General features: G+C 35.9%; 1 protein-coding gene across 3 annotated transcripts in view; it reads left to right on the forward strand.

Annotated features, from left to right (window-relative positions):
• EML4 (echinoderm microtubule associated protein like 4) overlaps positions 1-21,462 on the forward strand; it is a 127,217-nt gene that overhangs the window by 91,332 nt on the left and 14,423 nt on the right. For all 3 annotated transcript variants that reach the window (XM_026072371.1, XM_026072370.1, XM_026072369.1), the window contains exons 9-19: positions 1,125-1,274; positions 2,796-2,865; positions 4,186-4,296; positions 6,648-6,743; positions 8,795-8,929; positions 9,155-9,290; positions 11,207-11,358; positions 12,940-13,065; positions 13,180-13,311; positions 13,944-14,011; positions 20,859-20,947. In XM_026072371.1, the coding sequence (XP_025928156.1) occupies positions 1,125-1,274; positions 2,796-2,865; positions 4,186-4,296; positions 6,648-6,743; positions 8,795-8,929; positions 9,155-9,290; positions 11,207-11,358; positions 12,940-13,065; positions 13,180-13,311; positions 13,944-14,011; positions 20,859-20,947 (1,265 nt within the window). The remainder of the gene's footprint in view (positions 1-1,124; positions 1,275-2,795; positions 2,866-4,185; positions 4,297-6,647; positions 6,744-8,794; positions 8,930-9,154; positions 9,291-11,206; positions 11,359-12,939; positions 13,066-13,179; positions 13,312-13,943; positions 14,012-20,858; positions 20,948-21,462) is intronic.

Raw genomic sequence — 21,462 nt, forward strand, 5'->3', positions numbered from 1 at the left:
GGCCAGGCTGTCAGTTCAGCTGTCAGTTTAGGTATTGCCAAGTTGTACTCATGTACCTGCTATTATTTATTTAAAAAAAAAAAAAAAAGGACCTGCTTAGTCTGGCTTTCTCCATGTGGGTCTTTGACTTCATTTCCTTTCTATCTGATTAGCCAAAACCTGTGATAGGGACCCTTTAGCTAAAGTTGCTTAAGGTATTTCACATATTTTCCTTGTTGTTGCAGGTGTTTTAGTGCACACTGAAGTGGGGAACTATCTCTAAAGTGCAGGACATAACAGGAAAAAGTAATTACATTTTTAGGGCTCCAGAGCAGTCTGAGGTATGGTTTTAATTGTGCATGAGGACCCTGGGGGCTGACACACAGGCAGGCAGCCACATTAGTAGTCTCCATGAAGAAAATGCACCTGTTTTGAAGTATCAAGTTGTAATAACATCTGATCAGTGCTGACCAAGGTTGGATCGTAGTGCATAAAACTTTTGAATGCCATTGATGTCACAGGAGTCGGACGGGTTTTCTACAAAATCATCCCTTTTGTGTGTTTTGGATAGATTCACTTAGTTTTCCCCTTGTCAGTTAGTTTTGAGGTTTGTTTATTTTAAAAATATTCTAAAACATTTTAAAAGAAATATTTCCTGAATTTGCCAGCTGCTCTGCAGAATCTTGCCTTTTTCTGAAGAGCATTAGGAATTTTCACACACTTGTTTTAAAGGCCAAATGGAACTGATACACTTGTACTCTGGAATGCAAATGTACAATTCTGTTGCTGTAAAAGATGTTAAGCCAGGACAGCGAGCGTTACGATTACCTAGTGAGACTTCACACTGTCAGTTCTTATAAACTGACACTGTTATGCTTGTCTGTCTTCGGTATGCTTTCTACAGGCTTTATTTTTATGTCATTGAAACATACTATTGAAATGGTTTGGTTTCCCAAAATCTGTGTGTTTTTGGTTTTGCTTTTTAAACTGTGTTTCACTGAAAGTATAGTATACTTTCAGAGAATAATATAATGAAGGGCATATTTTGTGACATGAGAACAATCAGCAATCCTTGCAAAATTTATATTTTGTGGTGTACACTGATTATGAAAGCCTTGACTTTAAAAAAATATATATGCATATAGATATGGGTATCGTGGAAGAGACTGTCGAGCCAATGTTTACCTCCTTCCTACTGGAGAAATTGTGTATTTCATAGCATCAGTGGTGGTACTATTTAACTATGATGAGAGAACTCAGCGACACTACTTGGGTCATACAGACTGTGTTAAATGGTTAGTACCTAACATTTGTATATGAGTGTATGTATGTGTGTAATAATGCAGAGATATTTTTTTTAATTCTCTCATTTTATCTATGATCTCGTTAGTGTCATCATAATTGTTGTTATTTTCTGTTCCATCAGTCCTGGTAGATTTCACTGTAGTAACTACTGTGTAAGTGAATGGTGCTAGAGTAGTCCTTGCTAGCTTATGGTTTCTAGGTTTAAATATAAAACAACAAGAGGATACCTAGCCAGTCTAAGAGTGTCAGATTAGAGACAGAATATTTTCATAAATTGTTCTAAATGGATGTCCCAGTGATTAAAAATCATCATCAGCCCAATTCTAGATCAGAGTGATTTACAAGCAATACGGCAAAGGTATAGACTTAAAGGAGAATTAGAAAAACAAATGGAAAACTGAGTAATAGTTTTGTGATTTTTTTTTTTTTTGAGTAGATGCTCCATCCAAGTATTAAGACTGTCTGGGAGACCAGAAAGACATTTGCAAATGAAACAGCAAAGCGGGAAAATCGAACCCAACATCATTGTCATCACAAAGGCAGTTGCTCACTTTACAGTGTTAGTTCGAAAAGTAGTATAAGACTTTGTGATTTTAATAGAGGATGTAAGCTCCTTACTTTATCTGAATGGAGGAGAAGAGTTGCTATCTAGCCTTCCCCCCCCTTTTTTTCCCCTGCTGTGCTTTGATAACTGTAATTGCTTCCTGTGGGAGGAATACTGTCAGTCTTATGTTCTTCACAGTTAATTCAAAAGACTGATTTTAAACGTTTTTGGTGTCCATCACTATGACTTCTTCAGGCCCCCAACACACACTTTGCCTTTTTCAAGGGCTTTCTTCGCCTTTGTAATTTTACAGAGAAAGTAAATGAGAAAGCCAGTCTAAAAATAACTATGAGTAGGAGGAATTTTGAAATTACAGCATCTGTTTTATTTTTCACATCAGCTTCAAAGCAAAATATGATGAGCAAAAGCAGATTTTGACTTACAGTAGCAATGCACCACACTGAAGATTTCCATTAGTACAATTATATCAGTAACTCATTTCAAGTGGTAATAATCCCTGACTCTGTGGTACACAGTCCCTCAGCTGACTTCTCAGTTGTTTTTTCCCCAGGTTCATGCACAGAGTTTAGGTACAAAGTATGCTATAGTGTTTATAAATATGACAACTACATCTAGAAAGTTCAGCGTGAGACAATGTACGTTTTGTTACAGTGGATTCCCAATAGAGTGCAAACCTTAGATTTGCCTGGGCAAATGTGAAAGTGGCTCTTGTGGCACCTCTGGTTGTGTGCCAGCAGCCATCACAAATGCCTGATCAAATGATCAGGACTTTCCAGTACAGTATGTAATAAAATATTCTGATGAGAAAAACATTCAAGCTGTCTCATTAAAAGTGGGATCTATGATCGTGTCTTCATGGGCTTCTGTTGAAAAATAAACAAAAGAAAACCTCTCAGTTTTGAAGACCAATGACAGCAAAAGCAAGTCATATTTCTGTCTGTCTTAGTCTTGCAGTTCATCCAGACAAAATTAGAATTGCAACAGGACAGTTAGCTGGAGTGGATAAAGATGGAAGGGTAAGTAATAGAGCTGTCAAGCAGTAGTATCTTGTTTTGAAAATCAGGAAAAATTGTTTTTTTGTTTTTTTATCTCATCATCACCTTCTGTTTACAGTTTATTTAATGCCATACATTTGCTGAGATAGTTTGCTGTCTCTAAGGTAATGATAAATATCTCTAGCAAAAGATAGTAACAACCAAGTGCTCAGCTATATATTAAAAAGAGCAGAAGCTCATAAAGTCCTGTATCTGCGGCATCAGAAACTCAGTATTAATTCTGAAAGCAAATGTGAAACTTCATGCGGCCTTGCAAATCAGTTACATTTTTTCTCACGTTTCTTCCAATATGTCTTCTCTCAAGGGAAAACAAGCCCCCAGTTCTGTTGGTCTGTGTACTCTTACAGCTTCAAGGAAAAGGAAATTGGCTTTGGGAATTCATGGAAGGTGTGACCAGCTTTCCTACAAACTCACCTAGTTGAGGACAAGTGCCTTTAAATGCTCTTGTCCCTAGCTGTTGAAGAAGTCTATTAGAATAGGAATGACCAGCTTATCTTTACTGAGTTATAGACAGCAAAATATAACAAAGATATTTTTGAGTTGTAGAAACTTTATTCAGATGTCCAACTTAATTTCTTATTTCTTTTAAGAAATTGATGTGGCTTTCTTGTGGATATTGTTTTGACTTCCGCTGAACATTTGTTGATCTCCTGCTAGGGTTGAGGAGGGTTGTTTTTTTTTTCTTTTTTCTCCCACATCAACAAGATGATGTGTTATCTTTTCTATGGTGAATGTTGTTCTAAAGTCATTTCCATTCCCACTTTATTTGTGATTGCATCACATTTATGAAGCTAAGCAGGTTTGGGATAATACTTGGATGAAATATAACCATGGAGAATTTCATTCAGTGGTTGGTGATGGAACACTCAGTAACATTGCTCTGATGCACTGCAGCCGATGTTTGCCTAGCTTTATGTAGAAAAAACAGTGCTTGACCACCTGTTTCAGTTGTTCTGTAAGATTTAGTCCATTTATTTGTCCAGTGTTTTAAAGTGGGCTAAGTTTTATTTTTGTGACATCCAAATGCCAGCATACTTAATTTCCTGCCATGATGGCAATGCTGCCATGTTCTAGCCCAGACATGGTGAGTAGAAATTGTCTAGGATCTTGGCTTTTGAGCTTAAAGATACTCGACAGTGGCATCAGTAACACAAGTCATCAGCATTTCAGTGGGTAGTTGGCAATGCTGGCGTTCAGGTAGCATCTGTTTAATGAACCTTGCCATCTGCATCTGCTGTTTCCATAGTCGGTAATGCTGTTTGTCATGTTGCCTTTGCACAGCCTTTGCAGCCCCATGTTAGAGTATGGGACTCGGTGAGCCTGGTGACACTGCAGGTTATTGGCCTTGGCACTTTCGAACGTGGAGTGGGGTGCTTGGATTTTTCCAAAGCGGTAAGATGGGTCCTACTACTTGATGTTTTAAATGCTTTATCAAATTCTGTGTAAACTGGAAATAAATCTCTGGAGGTTTTTAGATGCGGTTTTCTAGCTGACCTGCTTTGGTTTGAAGTGTGTCAGTAAAGTTTATATACTTTATAAAAACAGCTGACAGCGAGCTAGGTGGAAAAACAGGAAATTGCACATGTAAAGTTGTGGTATCAGACTAGCACACTGAGTAAACAGCAGACAAGAAATACCTTGACTAGAAATAGAAATCTGTACTGGTTTGGGGGGGGGGGGGAGATTGTTTAAAAAAACAAAAAACAAAAACAAAACAAAAACAAAAAAAGTTTGTTACTAAGATTCATGAAGGCAAATTTTAAAGAGTTCTGACATAATGGTAAATTTTCTGCTTGCATAATTGGAGGAGTTTTTTAATCCACCAAAAGAAAATAATAAAATCTTGTGCTGCTTTTTCCTTAGAAATAATTTGTCTGCCTCTACCTCTACTTTTATATAGACTAAAAATAGAAGTCTTGTTATTGGGTCACAGAATTGATCAGAAAAATTGGGAGTAAATGGAAATGTGCTGTTTGGTCTTGATATATTTTCATGAAGTTCTCATTTTAAAATTGCCACGGAGTTTATTTTCAGTTTTTATTTGTGTAAAATATATGTATATTTTAATCTTTGTTGCCTTTGTATTTCCCCCCAGAGCTCTAAGACTTATCAGCTTCTGTAATGCCAAGATGTGATTCTTTCATCCTAGTGATAGGATTTATAAACAAAAATGCAGCAAAAGCATATCTGCTCTATTTCCCATTAAAGAGCAGAAGAGAATGACAGAGTGGTTGAGGTCGAGAGGGTCCTCTGGAGATCGTCCAGTCCAAGCCCCCTGCTCAAAGCAGGCACAGCTAATAGGGTGAATCAAGTGTTGAATGTCTTCAAGGATGGAGACTCAGCAACCTCTCTGGGCAACCCAGTGAAAATAAATGCTTCTGCTGTCTTGCTGCAGTTTCGCTAGCACTGAAACATTGCTAAGTTAATTATATCTAGGTTTTGTCTTTCAGTAAATAAGCTTTTCGAATACTTCTAATTTTTCTAATAGCTTTTAAAATGAAACAAACTTTTCTATACGTAGTATAAAAATATACTGCATTAATAGAATGAGAGGAACACTCGCTCAGTCACTGTAACATACCAATAAAACTTATAAACTCAAATTTGTTAAGGTAAAGAAATACATGTTCTATCTTAAAAAAACACTAAGGAAACATTAAAGATTAGATTTTAGTTTTTATTGGTTTTGTTCTGCTGCTGAAAGTGATCCTGATACCTTATTGCAATTTCATATCATTCCGCGTTAGACTGAGACAGTGAATGTGAAATATTCTAGAACTGTGGTTTTTACCACATAATTCCACTAACCCACATAAGAGCAGTGTATTATCACCAAAGCCATCCTAAAGGTTTTTTTCCCCACCTAATATTGACGTATATATTGGAGACAATCTGCTTGTAATAGTATCTGGGAATAAAAATTTCAGCCATCTCAGTATTTTCATAATTTGTTAATGAATGTGAGTTGAACTGTCAAGAATCAGCTTTAAAATAAATAAGGCCCCCACATCTCTTTATGCATGTTCTTGAAACATCTGGTTTGTGAAAGCATATGTTGCTGTGAATAAATACATGTTTTTGTTCTAAGATTCTCAACCTGTTCTGCTAATTGTGCATAGCCACATTTACTATTTTGTTGTAAAATCATTCAAAAYAAGCTGTTTCAGTTATTTAAACCTTAGATGTTAGACTTCCTACTTCTGTAAACTTTATTTTTTTCAGAAAGTATTACCTTTGCTGCGGTTTTACCAACTGCATCATGAAAGTGCTGGTACTTAGTGCTCTGTGAGAAAAATGAGATTTGCTTGCAAAATCTTGATAATGCAAAGTTGTGTTTAGGTGCTAGTAATATTTAAGAGGAAAAAAAACACAAATGGGGAAAAAATATTTGCTGAATAGAAAAGGAGAAGCAGTTTTGGTTTGATGCTCTTGGCATGGTATTACAAACAAGAAGGCAAAAAATTACAAACTAAAACGGAAAGACTTGATGGATATTTCTAAAGTTTTCCTAGGATATTATTTGAATCATGAGAGATTATCCAAAATGTGAGATTATTCGAAAATGAATTTAGAAATTTTACCTTTCAGAGAAACGGTAAATACAACAAACTCCTTGTTTTTAAGGATTTACTTGCTTAATTTATATTTGGGCCTTTGATTTTTTTAAAATAGTACTGTCATACCCTATTTTTTAATGTGAGATGAAAGTACTTTGTCATCCCTCCTTTTTTGTTTTTCTTTAGGATTCTGGTACTCATTTGTGTGTAATTGATGACTCTAATGAGCATATGCTCACTGTGTGGGATTGGCAGAAGAAATCAAAAGTAGCAGAAATAAAGGTAAATAGTGTGCAAACAAATATTCTAAAATACAAGTGCTGTTATTCTTAGAAATACAATAACTTCTAAGACACAAATTTGGTTTTACAGCAGTATTGCATAATTATAGTTTCCAAGTATTATAAGAGCACAAAATAAATGTATTCTTAACATGTATATGGAAGAGTTTTGACTATTGGCGCATTTATTACATTTTACTTAGGCCTAAAGACCATTCTAAATTAAGAAATTCCCTAATATTGTCTTAATTAAAAATAAAAATAAAAATCCTGGGAACTTTAAGGAAATAAGTGGTGATGCAGTCTGTAGTTGTTTATTTTTAAAAGACAATTTTAGATGTTCTGCATTCTTTTTCATCTGAATGAAGTTCCAGACCTGGATTCTTTGTATACGTGTCTCAGTTAAAACGTCCATTAGTACTTCTGTACATTGTAATCAAGTCTGCTTTTCTTTTTCCTTTGATTGCTGACAAGTGTTTGCAGGTGTTGCACTCTTTATCAGTGTAAAATCGATGGCACTAGAAATGCCCAATTCAATAATAATTTACTGTTGAAGTCTACATTTTTAGATATCTTGCTTTGTGTTATACAATATCAAAAAAGCAGATATATGGATGTAGAACTGAATAATTTTTTAATTAAGTAATTTTTTAATCAGTAAGTCAAATACTCTATAAGCACATTTCTCTATAGGACTACAAACTTGCAATTTCAAATAATGAAATCAGGTTTGTTGCCCTATTTTCCTTTAATCATGTTGACTGATGTTAATTGCATACTATTCTATATGTCTTTAATGTAATTCTATGTCAGCATTTCCACTTCCTTGCTGATATTGAATGTGAAGCTAACTGGCATATGCCTGATATTTCCCATTTGCCTTTTTATTGACATTATATTTGGCTGTTTTCACTCTTCAGGAAATTCCTTGGTATTTGAGAACTGACCAAAAGATTACGGCAAGGAAAACTTCCCCTTCAGTTATTCACATCTAGGATTTGATCTTGCAGTATGTTAAACACCTTCCATGACAGCTAGGTTTGGTGTGAGCTGAGAGTTTCTACCTGTGAGTTAGGGCCTAAAATGGAAGTCTCATTTCACCTAAACTTGAGTAAATATTTCTGCCCTTCCAGTTTCTGTATGATTTGTGGACATACCACGTCCACTCCTGGGGAGGAAAGCATGGGTGTGAAGTATGATTTGATAAATGTGACCATCAAAAAACAATGAAAACTAACAAGTTTACTTTTCTAAAATGAGCCATAAAAAGGTAGAGTGTGAAGGGGCCTAGCTTTGTTAGTCCCACGGATGTTAATTCAACAATGCATTTAAGTATGTTTCTTTAAGGCAGGTGCTTAAATCCCATAGAAGTAAATGCACTGATGCATATAAGTGTTTTGTGGAATCATTGCCTCCAGGAGTTTGCTTCAAAGACAGTTTTGTTGAATTTACATTACAAATTAGATAAATGACCAGTCAGTCTGTTATGTTTGTAAAATTTATTGGTAAAGTATCCATAAAATATTAACTTGAGTGCTCTCACATGAGGAGAAAAGAAGGTGAGAGGAGGAAAGATCCCAAAGGAATTGTTAGAGGGTTTCGGAAGGAGAATGGATGTAATTGTGGTATGTTATGATTCTCTGTGTTACCTTTATCATAGTTTTGTTATCCAAAATAACAAACTAATCAATGTAGAAACTGAACCGTTTTTCAATACAAAAGATTGTCTTGTTTCATTCATTTTCTGTAGCAGCAGTCTTAGCTATTCCAAACAGTAGAAGGTCTTTTACAATTAAAAAATAAATGAAAAAACCTTACTTTTCTGCTGAAGTTTTATAGAATCCCTTAAGAATACGAAAGGATAATACTATAATGATGTATGTGGTCATTCAAACAGTTGATTTAGCATGGAAGTATTTATGGATTCTTTCATACATCCAGTCAATCAGCTGTACATTTTCTTCTGTCTCTGTTTTGAAACTTGGCGTTTTACATGTGTGTCTAATAGCTAATGTTCCATCTGAATAAATGTTACTTCTGTTGTTCTTTCAGACTACAAATGAAGTTGTACTTGCTGTAGAATTCCACCCAACTGATGCAAACACCATAATAACATGCGGCAAATCTCATATATTTTTTTGGACGTGGAGTGGCAATTCTTTAGCAAGAAAACAAGGGATATTTGGGGTAAGAATGCCTTTATATTAGGTCAGGTTTTAAATCATTGGAATGGTCTGCTCATCCCAACTGCAGACTTGCTCCATTGTCACCTTATACTGTTTGAGCACAGAGGGTAAAGAAAAAGGCTAACTTCTGCTTATGTGTATGCAGGGTGTATGGGTGTGGATACGTTATACTAATTACAAAAAGAGTACAAGCAATTATCCCTTTCTTTTGCTTATTTTGTTTCAGAAATATGAAAAACCCAAATTTGTTCAGTGTTTGGCTTTTTTGGGAAATGGTGATGTGCTCACTGGAGACTCAGGTGGGATAATACTTATATGGGGCAAAACTACTGTAGAATCTACTCCAGGAAAAGGACCTAAAGGTAGGATGCATTCACAGTTAATCACAGATTAGACAGTCTGTAGAAGACAAACATATAAAAGATTGCATTAGAAAAGGAATAGGAAAATTGGCCTGACTATGAGTGTACACTTCCTATTATAACAGGTGGTACTAAACTCCTTCAAGTCTCATGAATTTGTTGGTTGACTTAATAGCCACCAGAGTTTCTCATCAGTTTATGAGATTGTGCCCAAAGTTAATGAAAACTACTTTATTTAAATGTTTTTGCATGGAAAAAATGTGCAGTTAATCAACTTTGCTTTCATTGTATGATTTGAAAGAGGCTGTAGGATCAATTTAAGGGTTCTGTGAGCTGCATTTGCCTCTTACGACTTGTGTTGTACCATGCTTAGTCTCAAAAGGATACCAATAAAAGTTGAAGCTGATGTTAAGAGGGCCTGTGTGTGAAGGAAAAATATATTGCAGATCTGTAGCAGTTACACAAATAACATGGTATCTGGTTAAGCAGATGCTCAAATCTTGGCTGTAAAATATACTCTAAAACCCATTTTATTTGGCATTTGGGTTAAATTTTTTTGTAGAAAAGAGAAGAAAAATGATTTGTTACCCAGCATATGCAAACCTGGCATAGTTGAGCCCTAAGGTAACTTTTAAATTCAAGTATAATTTATTTTACTTGGCAGCTATTTCAAACACTCTGGTTTAAATTGGTATGCCAGGAAAACATTCATGTAAAAAGCAAATCTTTAACGGTAAGTCTGCTTTTGTAGGTAAATCTTTTTCTTGTCTTTCAAGCTAACTGCAATGGAAAAGTAATTTAACACATTATCTGATGTTTAATTTTGAAGTTCTTTTGTGCAAAATAACCTTTTCCCAGTAATCTTAAAAGATATCAAATAGAACTTTTACTTCCATTGGCTTAATTGAATATGGGCTCTCTTAGTTGGTTTATCATATTAAATGAGTCACAGGATTTTATCGCAAACTCTTTTTGGCAGTCAGAGAGCATGCTTAATTGAGGCCTAGGCAGAGTTGGCTCAGTTAAGTTGGCATTTACTGAGGTGGTGTTTTAGGCTTTTTTGTGATTGTTCTTTGTATATATGCAAATCTTGGAAGCCCGCCCGCCCACCTGCCCTCTTTCTCTCTCTCTCTCTCTCTCTCTCTCTCTCTCTAAATATATATGTGTGTGTGTGTATATATATATATAAAATATATATATACTTTACTACAGTAGGTAGCAGTTCTCTTCTAATGAAGACCCAGCTAGGATGCAAGAGTTTTCCTTTTTTCCTGTGCTTGCATTGGTATTTAATTTTCCTATCTTTTTCATTCTTCCTAGTGTTTTCCTTTGGGTAGACTACTATATTGATAGATGCCAAGTGCTGGTTATAGTGTTTTTAAGTGAAGCAACATCCGGCATTAGTTATTGGAATCATGCATTCTGCAAACTTTGCTATAAATAATTTGCTTTTTTTCCATTTTTATTCCCATAAGACTATAGACAAGGACTCTTAAGAGTGTTTTTTTAAATGATTTTAATTCTTTTCTAATGGTTATATGCTAAATATTTTTTAACTCTTAAAGACGGTTTTTCTTACCTCTTGCAAAATAGTGTCCCCTTGGATAGCAGAACATCAAAAGTATTTTGTAAGCAATTGTAATGTTCCTGCCTTCAAAATAGGTTTAGGACAGTTACAATCTCAAAAAAGTGTTCTCTTTAGAAAAGCAGGCTTTTCATTTATCTCTTTATCCTGTAAGAAAACACTACCACCTTGTGTTTGTAATACTAATGCAATACTAACAGGGTGACAGTCTAAATGTAGTTACTTATTGTACACTGTTGTTTTATTCTTATGCCAAAATGCACACCTTCTTGTAAGCCCTGGTTAAAAAAACGAGTAGAGTTCCAATATTGTTTTCTTTTTATGCATGTAGGAGTGTATCAGATAAGCAGACAAATCAAAGCTCATGATGGCAGTGTGTTCACACTCTGTCAAATGAGGAATGGGATGCTGTTGACTGGAGGTGGGAAAGACCGAAAGATCATCCTGTGGGATCACGATCTGAATCCTGAAAGGGAAATCGAGGTAAGAAAGCAGGAGCAGCAGTAAAACTGCTTTGGGCAGGCTGTAATTAGCAACCTCACGCTCCCACACTGCTCGGAGGACCAGTATTTGGGATGACAAAATGTCCTTTTTGCTGTCTTTCTAAGTGGGTGACAGTATTTTGTTATAATAGTGTGTCAAATTTCAGTCCATATATGGTACCATATGAGGTTTTTATACTCCTCTATTTAAGGAAACAGAAATTATAAGGTTTTTTCTTTTTTCTAAACCCTTCCTCAGTTTCTCTTATTTGTCCCTTTTTTGAGGATGTCCTTTAGTATTGCCGGTGTTTTTTCTGAAGTTTACCTGCCTGGAGAAAGACAAGTTACCAGGGTTCAAGCTTTTTATAGATTATTTGATGTTAGACAAATAGTAAGATATGTAAGGGTACTCTGTATCAGTTAGGTAGCAAGGAATGTTGAAGTGTTTCTTTTAACTTTACCTTAACTCATGTATTTGGATATTTATGTGTCTTTGCAATTTGGCGAATGGGGATGAACTGGAAAAAAATCTGCATATTGTGGATTTAAAAATACTTTTTTTCCTAACAATAAGATGTTCTCCTGAAATAACGTAGTCTTCCTAAACAATTGTTCTAGTAATATTTTACTACCTTTTAATTGGCACACATTTATACCAATGTTTTGAACTAAATATACAAGGGTTAAAGAGGGTTATAAAAGAGCTTTTCTATTATTATTATTATTATTATTATTATTATTATTATTATCTTGAAGCTAATTAAAGACTTTTAGAAAGCATGGCTGAGAATAAGTAAACATTGACCACTGTATACAACTCCTAGATTTGCTGAGTAACATACTGTATTCATATCACTGTCTCCATGTTCCTTTTGCCAATGTGTCATATTATGTTCAAATTAATTATTTTATGTTGAAAAATATTATGCGAACCCTGACACAACTTGAATGATCATAATGATTTTCTTTTTTGTGGCTAATGTTGAAGTTAACATATTTTCTAAAGAGAAGTCATTTTAAAACAATAAACATGCACATGATAAAATAGAGCCATGTGTTATAATTCAAGCATGCAATAAGCAAACTCAATAAAATTCAGTCATTGCTGGCATAAGGCATACGAACAGTTACTTAAGGTTAATCAGAAAGCATTAAGAAAATCAGGAAGCATTTACTATGGACTACAAGATTTTTCTTAATTTTCACAATCTCTTCTTTTAAAATGTAAATAATTTCTATCCTTATGAGGAGTTGCAAGGGTGTGGAGTGCATTTATTTAATGCATTTGACACTTAAAGATCCACGGAACTTAACTTGTAATTTTTTCTACTGAGGCCTCTGAATATGTTGTAATTGTGATTGTTTTGGAGTGAGGGTCTCCTGTATATGCCTGTACAGAATGGATAAATGAGGTAAGTTTCAGGTCAAATCCTGATTTAATGTATAGGTGATTAGATTACTCCTTTTTACAGGGAGAATGGCAGTTCTGGTCTTGTTGTTGTGCACTATGGTAATTATGGTCTTCAGAAGTAAGTGCCTACTAAGATCTGTAATGTGGCTTTGCCAATACTTGTTTTCCTAGGTTCTTGATCAGTATGGAACAATCAGAGCAGTGGCAGAAGGAAAAGCAGATCAGTTTTTAGTGGGGACCTCACGGAACTTTGTTTTGCGGGGAACGTTTAACGATGGTTTCCTGGTAGAGGTACAGGTGAGTGGTTTTGTTTTGTTCTTTTTAACATAATCCAAAAATGTGAAGGGCTGGGGCTTCCCTGTTGGGTCTTTGCTTTATTCCTTTTAAAATCATGTGTTTTTTCCTTTTCAGGGGCATACAGATGAACTCTGGGGACTGGCGTCCCATCCTTTCAAAGATTTATTTTTAACATGTGCTCAAGATAGGCAAGTTTGTATGTGGAACTCTGTGGACCACACACTGGAATGGACCAGGCTGCTAGATGTATGTGAACTCTTTAATGTTAAATATAAAACTGGAAAATAGGAGAAAACATCAATTTTGTGAAATATTCTCGTCCCGTTTGACTGTAGGGAGAAGTAAAAAACCCATAACTGTGGCATTAAAAACAGCTATTGAGAAGCTTTGATAAACTTAACAGAGTTCATCAGCCATTATATATATGGCAGTGTGATTACAATGATGCCATTTAGCCATCCAAGTCAGAATATAGTTAAAAATTCCTTTGTTGTTCTTATTGCAGTTTAACTTTTTTACAATTGTTCAAACAATCTGAAGAGGTTGTTTTATCAATGCAGGTGTGTTAGGCTTGGTTTTAGACATCCTTCCTTACTGTCAATGTTTATATCATATCTTGGCTAATAACCAAGCAAATGTAACTTTTTTGACGGAAATTTAGGTGTGTTACTTGTGAGAAGGTCATGTAATGCATATTAGCGATACACTAAAAAAAAAAAATCGGTTTGAGGATTATAAGCATGCTGCTAACTAGCTAATCTTACTCTTTTATTTCTTTGTTAGTTTGCATGGGATTTTTAGGGTACCTTTAATATAAGGAGAGGTTTATGCCTGTAAATAAGCTGGAGAGTAAATTACATACCTCTGCCTCTGTTTAGGAACCTGGGCACTGCGCTGACTTTCACCCAAGTGGAACGGTGGTAGCAATAGGAACGCACTCTGGAAGGTAAATATGTTTTGATTAAGCTGTGATGATGGAAAATTTAAGGGAGGCAGTTTAATATTAGGCGTTTTATTTACTGGAGTTCATCTGCCATTTGTTTTTCATTCTTTTGTATAAAGCTAACTAGTCTGAAAATCTTTTGGTGGGGGGGCAGATCTTTTGTAAGGATTAGAGAGAGACAAATTATTTGGCTGTTTATTGTTGTTTTTTTTTTTTCTTTTAAGCTACTATTTCATGAAAACCCAGATTTTGATTTTGGTTTTTTGTTTGTTTTGGTTTGGGGTGGGTTTTTTGTTTGTTTGTGGGTTGATTTTGTGTGTGTGTGTGTGTTCATGAGCACTCCTTGCTGAATTTACCAAGTGTCATGTGTTTTAATTGAATGTGTTACATAAGTTTAGAAGACAGGTCCATCACAGACCTTCCCTCCTCCCAAATCAAACACACTTTCAACCTGTTTAATTTAGCTGAAAAGGCAACTGAACAGACCTAGTATTTTGACTTTGTATATGACAGAGTTCAATGTGGCACTTTGCTGTAATGCACAATGAAGTGCTGTTGAACATTAGGATGTCCAGACTCATCCTAATATCCTTGCTTATTTTAAAGCCAAAACCCTTGAACACAAGCCAAACCCTTCAATTCAGGCATCTTTTAGTGGTGGGGGAAAAAAATGTTTCATTTCATATTTAAGCTCTCTTTGGCTTGGTATCATCTCTCAAGAAAGGCATCTCATGCAAGGGATTTTTAGCAAATAACAATTAAAAGAAAAAATAGGCTATTAATAGCATGAGAATGGCAGTAGATTTAAAAATTGCCACTCTGACCTTTCTAGTTCTGTCTCGGTCCTGCCTTACGGCTGGCAAATCAGTGATAAAGTAATACATAGTGCATGTAAGAAAATTACTGTTTTCTTTTTGTTTAGTTTGTCCCCTAGATTTTTTTTAAGGTTTTTAGGCATGCGTTTAGTTATTTAAAGTTTGTTTTTAAAAACTGCTGAGCATATGCACCATATGATTTAACTTTCCTGGAAAAAAACTAAAAGCTAAATGCTTTTCAAGGATTTTCTTTCTCCAAGATGAAGATCCAGTCTGCAATAATTTCATTAGGTATAAAATCAGTCTAGAAAAACTAGTGTACCTTCCTAAGAAAAATCCGGCTGAGCTCTTGTACATTTCGATTCCACTTTGTGCCTTTCCATTTTTTTGTGTCTTTCTAATTACAGTGTTAAATTGAACCAGTGTTTCTACCTTTGCTAAACAGAGCAGAAGATATTAGCCTACTACTATTTGAGACAGAGGAAGAGAAAAGATGTCAGGCCACATTGTTTGAGAGTTCTTAGGCATTTTTGAAATTGCATCAAAATACAATCAGGCCATAGTGAGCAATTGAAGCATTCAGTCTGGAGTTTGCTTTTGACTGATAGATAGATAGATATGTATTTTTTTCCTCCCAGAGAGTTTACATTACTTTTTCAATTCAGTGCATTTCAGTTTAAATTCAGATTTTTAAATTACTTGAGGGCAGCTCCTTTATGTGATATTGGATATGTTTATAGTGATGGCCTTATTATTTTCTTCCTATGTTCTTTTTGGAATGAAGCAGTTATTTCCATTATTATATTTTATTGCATTCTGATATTGCATGATTCAATGATAGGTTTGATATACACAACTGAAACTGAATTGAAATGAGGTCTGGTAAGCGTACAAGTGGATGAGAAATAAATGGAGTTGTGAAACAAGATAAACAGAGCAGTTTTAGATTTACTGACTAACTGACGATATCATGTGGTGCTTTCCATGCCAGATAAACCAATCTCAGGGTGTTATTTCCTGGAGGAATGAGATTTGTGTGAAGTATCTGGATTACTGTAAGAGAGGAAAAAAATCTCTCAAGCCTTAACTATATAATAACTTACTTGATTCATACCCCAAGACTCATAAAGCAAATATTAAATGATTCTAATCTGTTTAGAATTCAATACACCAAAACCTTGGACATACAATATTTTTTGCAGTTCTAGTGCCACGTTGCTTCCAGCACAGAGGTCAGTAAGACGGGGATAGGGAGTGGGGCATTGACAAGGCTGGGCTTGAGGGTTAAAATTCTGACATCTGAAGAAAACTGAATTTTCTACCTCTCTTCCCATTCTCTGATGTTTCACCGTAGTATGTTTTTATTGGACCTGGCATGTCATGTTTCTGGAGTGTACTTTACGTACCACTTCCCATGATGTGTGTTTCGGTATCATTTGTCTTTTGGGGCTTTCTCCAAATGGTCTGCTGTGTGTTTTGTTACCAGTTTTTTTTAAATATCTGCTGTGTGTCTGTTCATCGATTGTTTAGGATTGTCTGGACTGGAGAGAACTAATCCTTTTTTGGATCCTGCTGTTTGCTGGAAATGCACAGCTGAAAAAATAGGGAGGGCTAGCAATCAGAAATCCTACCAGAAAATTGAGTTTTTCAAGGTACTGTACAGGTTATTGTGCCATGCTGCCAGTGGTGGTATTTGCAGGGAAGCAGATTTTCCTGTGACTAATCATGTAGAGTATTTTGAGTGCTGTTGATAAAAGTACTCAAAAGCACTGCAGACAAAAAGACTGATAAGCTTCTTGCAAAAGTCACCAACCCTAATAAGAAAACTGAAGGCTGGCAGGTAAGACCAGCTGAGCCAATACTCCAAGGAGATGAATCAGTCAATAGAGCTGTTCAGACTTGCACCAGTTCAGCATCTTTTGCAGTGTAAAGGTGAAGAAGCCTAAACAACCTGTGCTCTGATTAGCACATTGCAGGTTCAATATTCAGATTACCCAAAGAATGTTGTAGCAATTGCAAGGGTTAGTGAAAGAATATGTTACTACTTTGGAATACTCTGTTTCCCTATGCTTTCATCAGAGAGAAAGAAAAAAAAAAAAAGTGTATTCACAGATGTAAGTTATCAGTAATTGATGACCATGTCATGGATCACAATTTGTTTTCCAAAAGAGAGTTATTTACAGATTTTTTTTTTATCTCTAAATAAATAATTTCTTATTTAGGTAGAAGGGTTATTTAAAATAAATGCTGAAAATGCCAAAGGAGTGGGAAGACAGGAAACAGATTAAAATCAGAAAAATTCTTCATTGCTTATATTAACTCACAAACCAAGTAAGCATGTTATCTTCAGTAACAACTAGGAAAAAATCAGAAAAAGCAAAAGCTTTTTTACAGCTGGGGTATCATTCATGTGTTTATTTCATCTGATCGGCAAGTCAGAAGTTTAAGAGTTCACTTGGCAGCCAAGCTTTGCATTTCATGGCCCAGCAGAACTTGTGCAAGGTCAGCTGCCATTTGCTGCATACATTCATTTGGGGAGCAGGATCCTCTCAAGAACCACAGTCCTAAGGTGGAACCCAGCTGTTTGTAATAAAGGCCTCTGTGCAGTGCGCTGCTGAACTGCTGCATCCACCAGACTGGAAACGCATTTTGTGGAGACTGGCTTTCTTGCTGGCAATTCCTGTTTGTCATGATGCTGGGAGACCTCAGGCGATTGAAGAGAGCGTGTCCGATTAAAGCCTGAGAAAGCATCAAGAAACTGCTGAACTAGATGCTACCAGCGCTTCCTTTCTAAAGTAACATCAAAATTGTCACGTTGCACTGACTACTTCTACACTTGGCTAAGTTTGCTGCTAGGATTGTGTCTCTTCTCCAGAAAAAAGTCTGGAGAAAAGGGACAAATATCACAAAATGCTACCTCTTACGCCAAGTGCTTCAATGTGGGCTATAAGAGCAGCAGGAGTTTTGTATCGTGTTTGATACCCCGCAATACCTCCTCTGAGCTCTCAGTAAAGTGGGTTGTTTTGCATGGTTTTTCTGGTTGTGTTTTAGGCTTTTGGTATTTTACATTTTAAATAAGAAACGTTAACTGGAGCATCACCTACTTTGGGGCAATGGCAGAACAGTAAAAGGCATTCAGGAAACCAGCTCGTAGCATCCGCAAATTTTCTGAAGTTCTGGGCCAGTGCAAAGAGAAAAATGTCCCTGCCCCAGCTGCCCCCCTGTATCTTTTTGTGCGTTTCCAAAGAGTCGTGGTCCGGCTCTCCCTAAGGCTGCCTGCGCAGCTGTCCTCACTAGGGCTTGGGAAGGAGCCCACCCCCCTGCCACGGGGAAGAAGGCGATCACTGGTGTTGGTACGCTTAGTTTTATCTCAAGGTACCACATCCTGCTGCCCAAAAGAAATAAATAGGCATCATGCTCTGTCATCCTGGCAAATAAATAGATTTTACAGTATAGTGCCTACGTTTTTTAGTGAAATAGAAGGTTTTCCTCACTCCTGTGCTGCTGCTCAGGCACACGAGGTCCATCGCCAGCCTGGGCTGCAGCGACAAGGAGTGCTGTTGGCTCTGCTGGATCAGAAAAACATAAAAAAAGGAATGATGCAGTAGTGCATTGACTTTCAGAGCAGCTTCTCATGTTTCTCAAAAATAAGATGACTTTAACTCAATGACTGTATGTGCTTTCTTTACATTTCCATTGTAGTTCCATCAGATGTACTTTCAGAGCAATTTTGCTGTTGTGATGGAGTAATAGTTTTTCTTTCAATGGTAGCAAAGCGGTGTAGCTGCCCTCTCTTCTCTCTTCCCTTCTGCCCCCACCCACCCTTATTTTGTAAACATCTGCACCCCTACCTGCCATATCAGACAGATATAAGAAAGTAACATTTAGCAAAAACAAGCAGGCAGGATTTGGATAACTGAATAGCAATTTATATTTTCTAATGCATTCAGGTAACCTACAAAGTTTCAGTGTGTAGATTGGAAGTAATCAAAGGTCCACTTCTTAGATTACAGTGCAGAAATACTGAGACTGGTTTCTATTGCTGTTCAGTGAAAACATATTAGCTGTTTTCCAGTGGTTCCATCTGTCTTGCACACAGATTATTTAGCAGTCAGTGGCATGTTGAGCTGTGGGGGTTTTTTTTGTGTGTGTGTATTGTTTAATTTATTTCTTTCATGTGGTCCTCTAACCACAAATTGGTTTTAAGCCATTGGGACCAGGCCATTTTCCAGATATCTGGCTTTCAGACATGGGATCAGTGAGAGCTAGGATCTCTGTTCCACCTCTAGAGCTGAGTTATGTGTATTGTTGTTCCTGGAGTTTATTTTAAGTTATATAAGTTTGTTTTGGAATAGATGGTCTTAGTTTTAGCAATATGCTTGTTCCATTAAGTTGAATATTAGATATCTATGTGTTACACAGTGGGTGGAAATGGCTTACTCATTTCCACAGTATGTGAATTCATTATTTGCCATTAGATACAGAATTGTAGCCTTAGCACATGAACATAGTTGGGAAATCAGAACTTCAAACTGAAGAAATGAAATTCTGAGGGCAGCTTTAATGGGTTTAGCCATGTCAACATCTTGTGTTTTCATGATATGCATATATACTATTTTTTACTAAATTTTCTTTTTCTGTGTTTGCTAATGTTCATTCTATTAATGGGAGCTACATGGGTATCAAAACCATTGCAAAAGGCTCAGTTTGCTGATCCTGCCCGATCTGCTGTCTGTGGCTATTTCGGTGTACTGAGCTTTTTGTGCTGCACTATCTGTGCCCTTAGAGTTGAGTGCTTTCTATGGGCTCACAACACATGATAGCTTTTGGAGGGCTGGAGTTAGCTTTCTGGAGTTAGAAATTGGGAATCCAAGTGCCTTTATCCTACAACATCTCTTGAGATCTCCGAGTGAAATTGAAACCCTGCATGCTCGATGCTGGGTTAGAAACTAATTTACTTTCCTTGTTCTGGGTCTATTTACCTTCAAGTCAAGAGTCTAATGCTTCTAAACTAAGCAGAGAACCTTTTCCTCCCTTCATATAAGTGTCATGCTTGTTGCTGTGTATCTGTGTTAAGTGTGCAAATGTGAATTGCTACTACATTACTTTGTACCGGAGCTGGCCAAATTACTGTTAAAAAATAGTGTATGTTTTAGGTGGTGTTTTGTCTTTTGAGCTTTGTCATTTCAGATCATTTCTGCAGGCTTACAATAAAAATTCTCAAATGGATTTCTTATTCCTAATTACTTTTTAACTACTCCAAACTAGAAAACTTTTTTTTTACTCTATAAATTATTCATATCCTGCCAGAGCAGTTTTGTATAACTGCTCTAGAGTTATTTATTCTGGATTCATAACTAATATTGCAACATAGAAGTTGCTCTTAAACTAATAATACAAAATCGCTGTATGCAATTAATTACCTTAGTTATATAAATCATCCAAGCAGGAAATAGAAAAAATGCTAGGTGACAAACAGTCAGATTTCAATAAATGGTTGTTCCATCTTACTTTGAGAAAATTATTGATAGAAATGGAAAGAATTGACAAAAATACCAAGTAGAATAGACTTTGTGTTTTAAAATGAGTACAGAAATGCTTTTCACTCCTTCCTACTCCCACTATTTTTTTTCAACTTTGCTTCATACAAATGGAAAGATTAGTTTATAAATCAAAGCCGTTTTTCAAAATAGGGTAGAAGTTGTAAATTCAAACTTCAGCTGTAGCCTTTAGGCTTCAGGATGATAAGTTGCAGTCATATTAGCTATCTGGTGGTGTGTTTATCATCCAGTAGACATTTTGTTGATTATTACAGTGTTAAAGAATAATTAAAAAAAGGCTGTATATACGATTCCTATCTATTCTTCACTGAAACTTATATCACTTTGTGAACCAAAAAAGCAATGTATTAAAGACAGATGTTCACCCTTGAAAGGCTAGCATGAGAACAAGAAGGAAGGCAATGATTACTGCTCTTTTTCTTGCTTTTTTTTGTGTAGTGGAAATGGTACTCATTGGAATTCTCCTCTTTCTAGGTGGTTTGTTTTGGATGCAGAAACAAGGGATCTGGTTTCAATACACACTGATGGCAATGAACAGCTCTCAGTGATGCGCTACTCAGTAGGTAGGCAGACTTCTCATACATTCAGAATGATTGCATATTTTAATTTCTGATAAATGAAATATTTTCAGTTAAGCTGTATTTACCCATGCCAAATTACTGCCAGTTACCAGGAAAGGTAGAGCTTTGAAAAAATTGGTTTAAAATCATTAATATCTACCTAAATACTTTGTTACAGATTTGTGTATGCTAAATCTTAGTTTTGTAACTGCAAATGTTAGTCACCTATCTCAGCCTTTCCTTTATGTTGATCTATGCTGTTATAACAAATGTTAACTCTGCTCCCAGAAAAAGTAATAATTCTCAACTAACTAGCTGGCAGGTTAACAGAGAAGGGAGAGCTATTAATTTTCAGTTTACTCTAATAGTCTATAAATAGCTTTCAGTAATATTTTAATTTTTTTTTTTTAGTTAATTTTCAAACTTTATTACTATAAAACCATAAAATTAAGTTCAGGTCTGTCTGAAACTCGGAGCTGTTCACTATAAAGTATTTGCTATGGGACTACGTGGCCTAC

Source organism: Apteryx rowi, unplaced genomic scaffold, assembly GCF_003343035.1.
Source record: "Apteryx rowi isolate R43461 unplaced genomic scaffold, aptRow1 scaffold_34, whole genome shotgun sequence".
Classification (NCBI taxonomy): domain Eukaryota; kingdom Metazoa; phylum Chordata; class Aves; order Apterygiformes; family Apterygidae; genus Apteryx; species Apteryx rowi.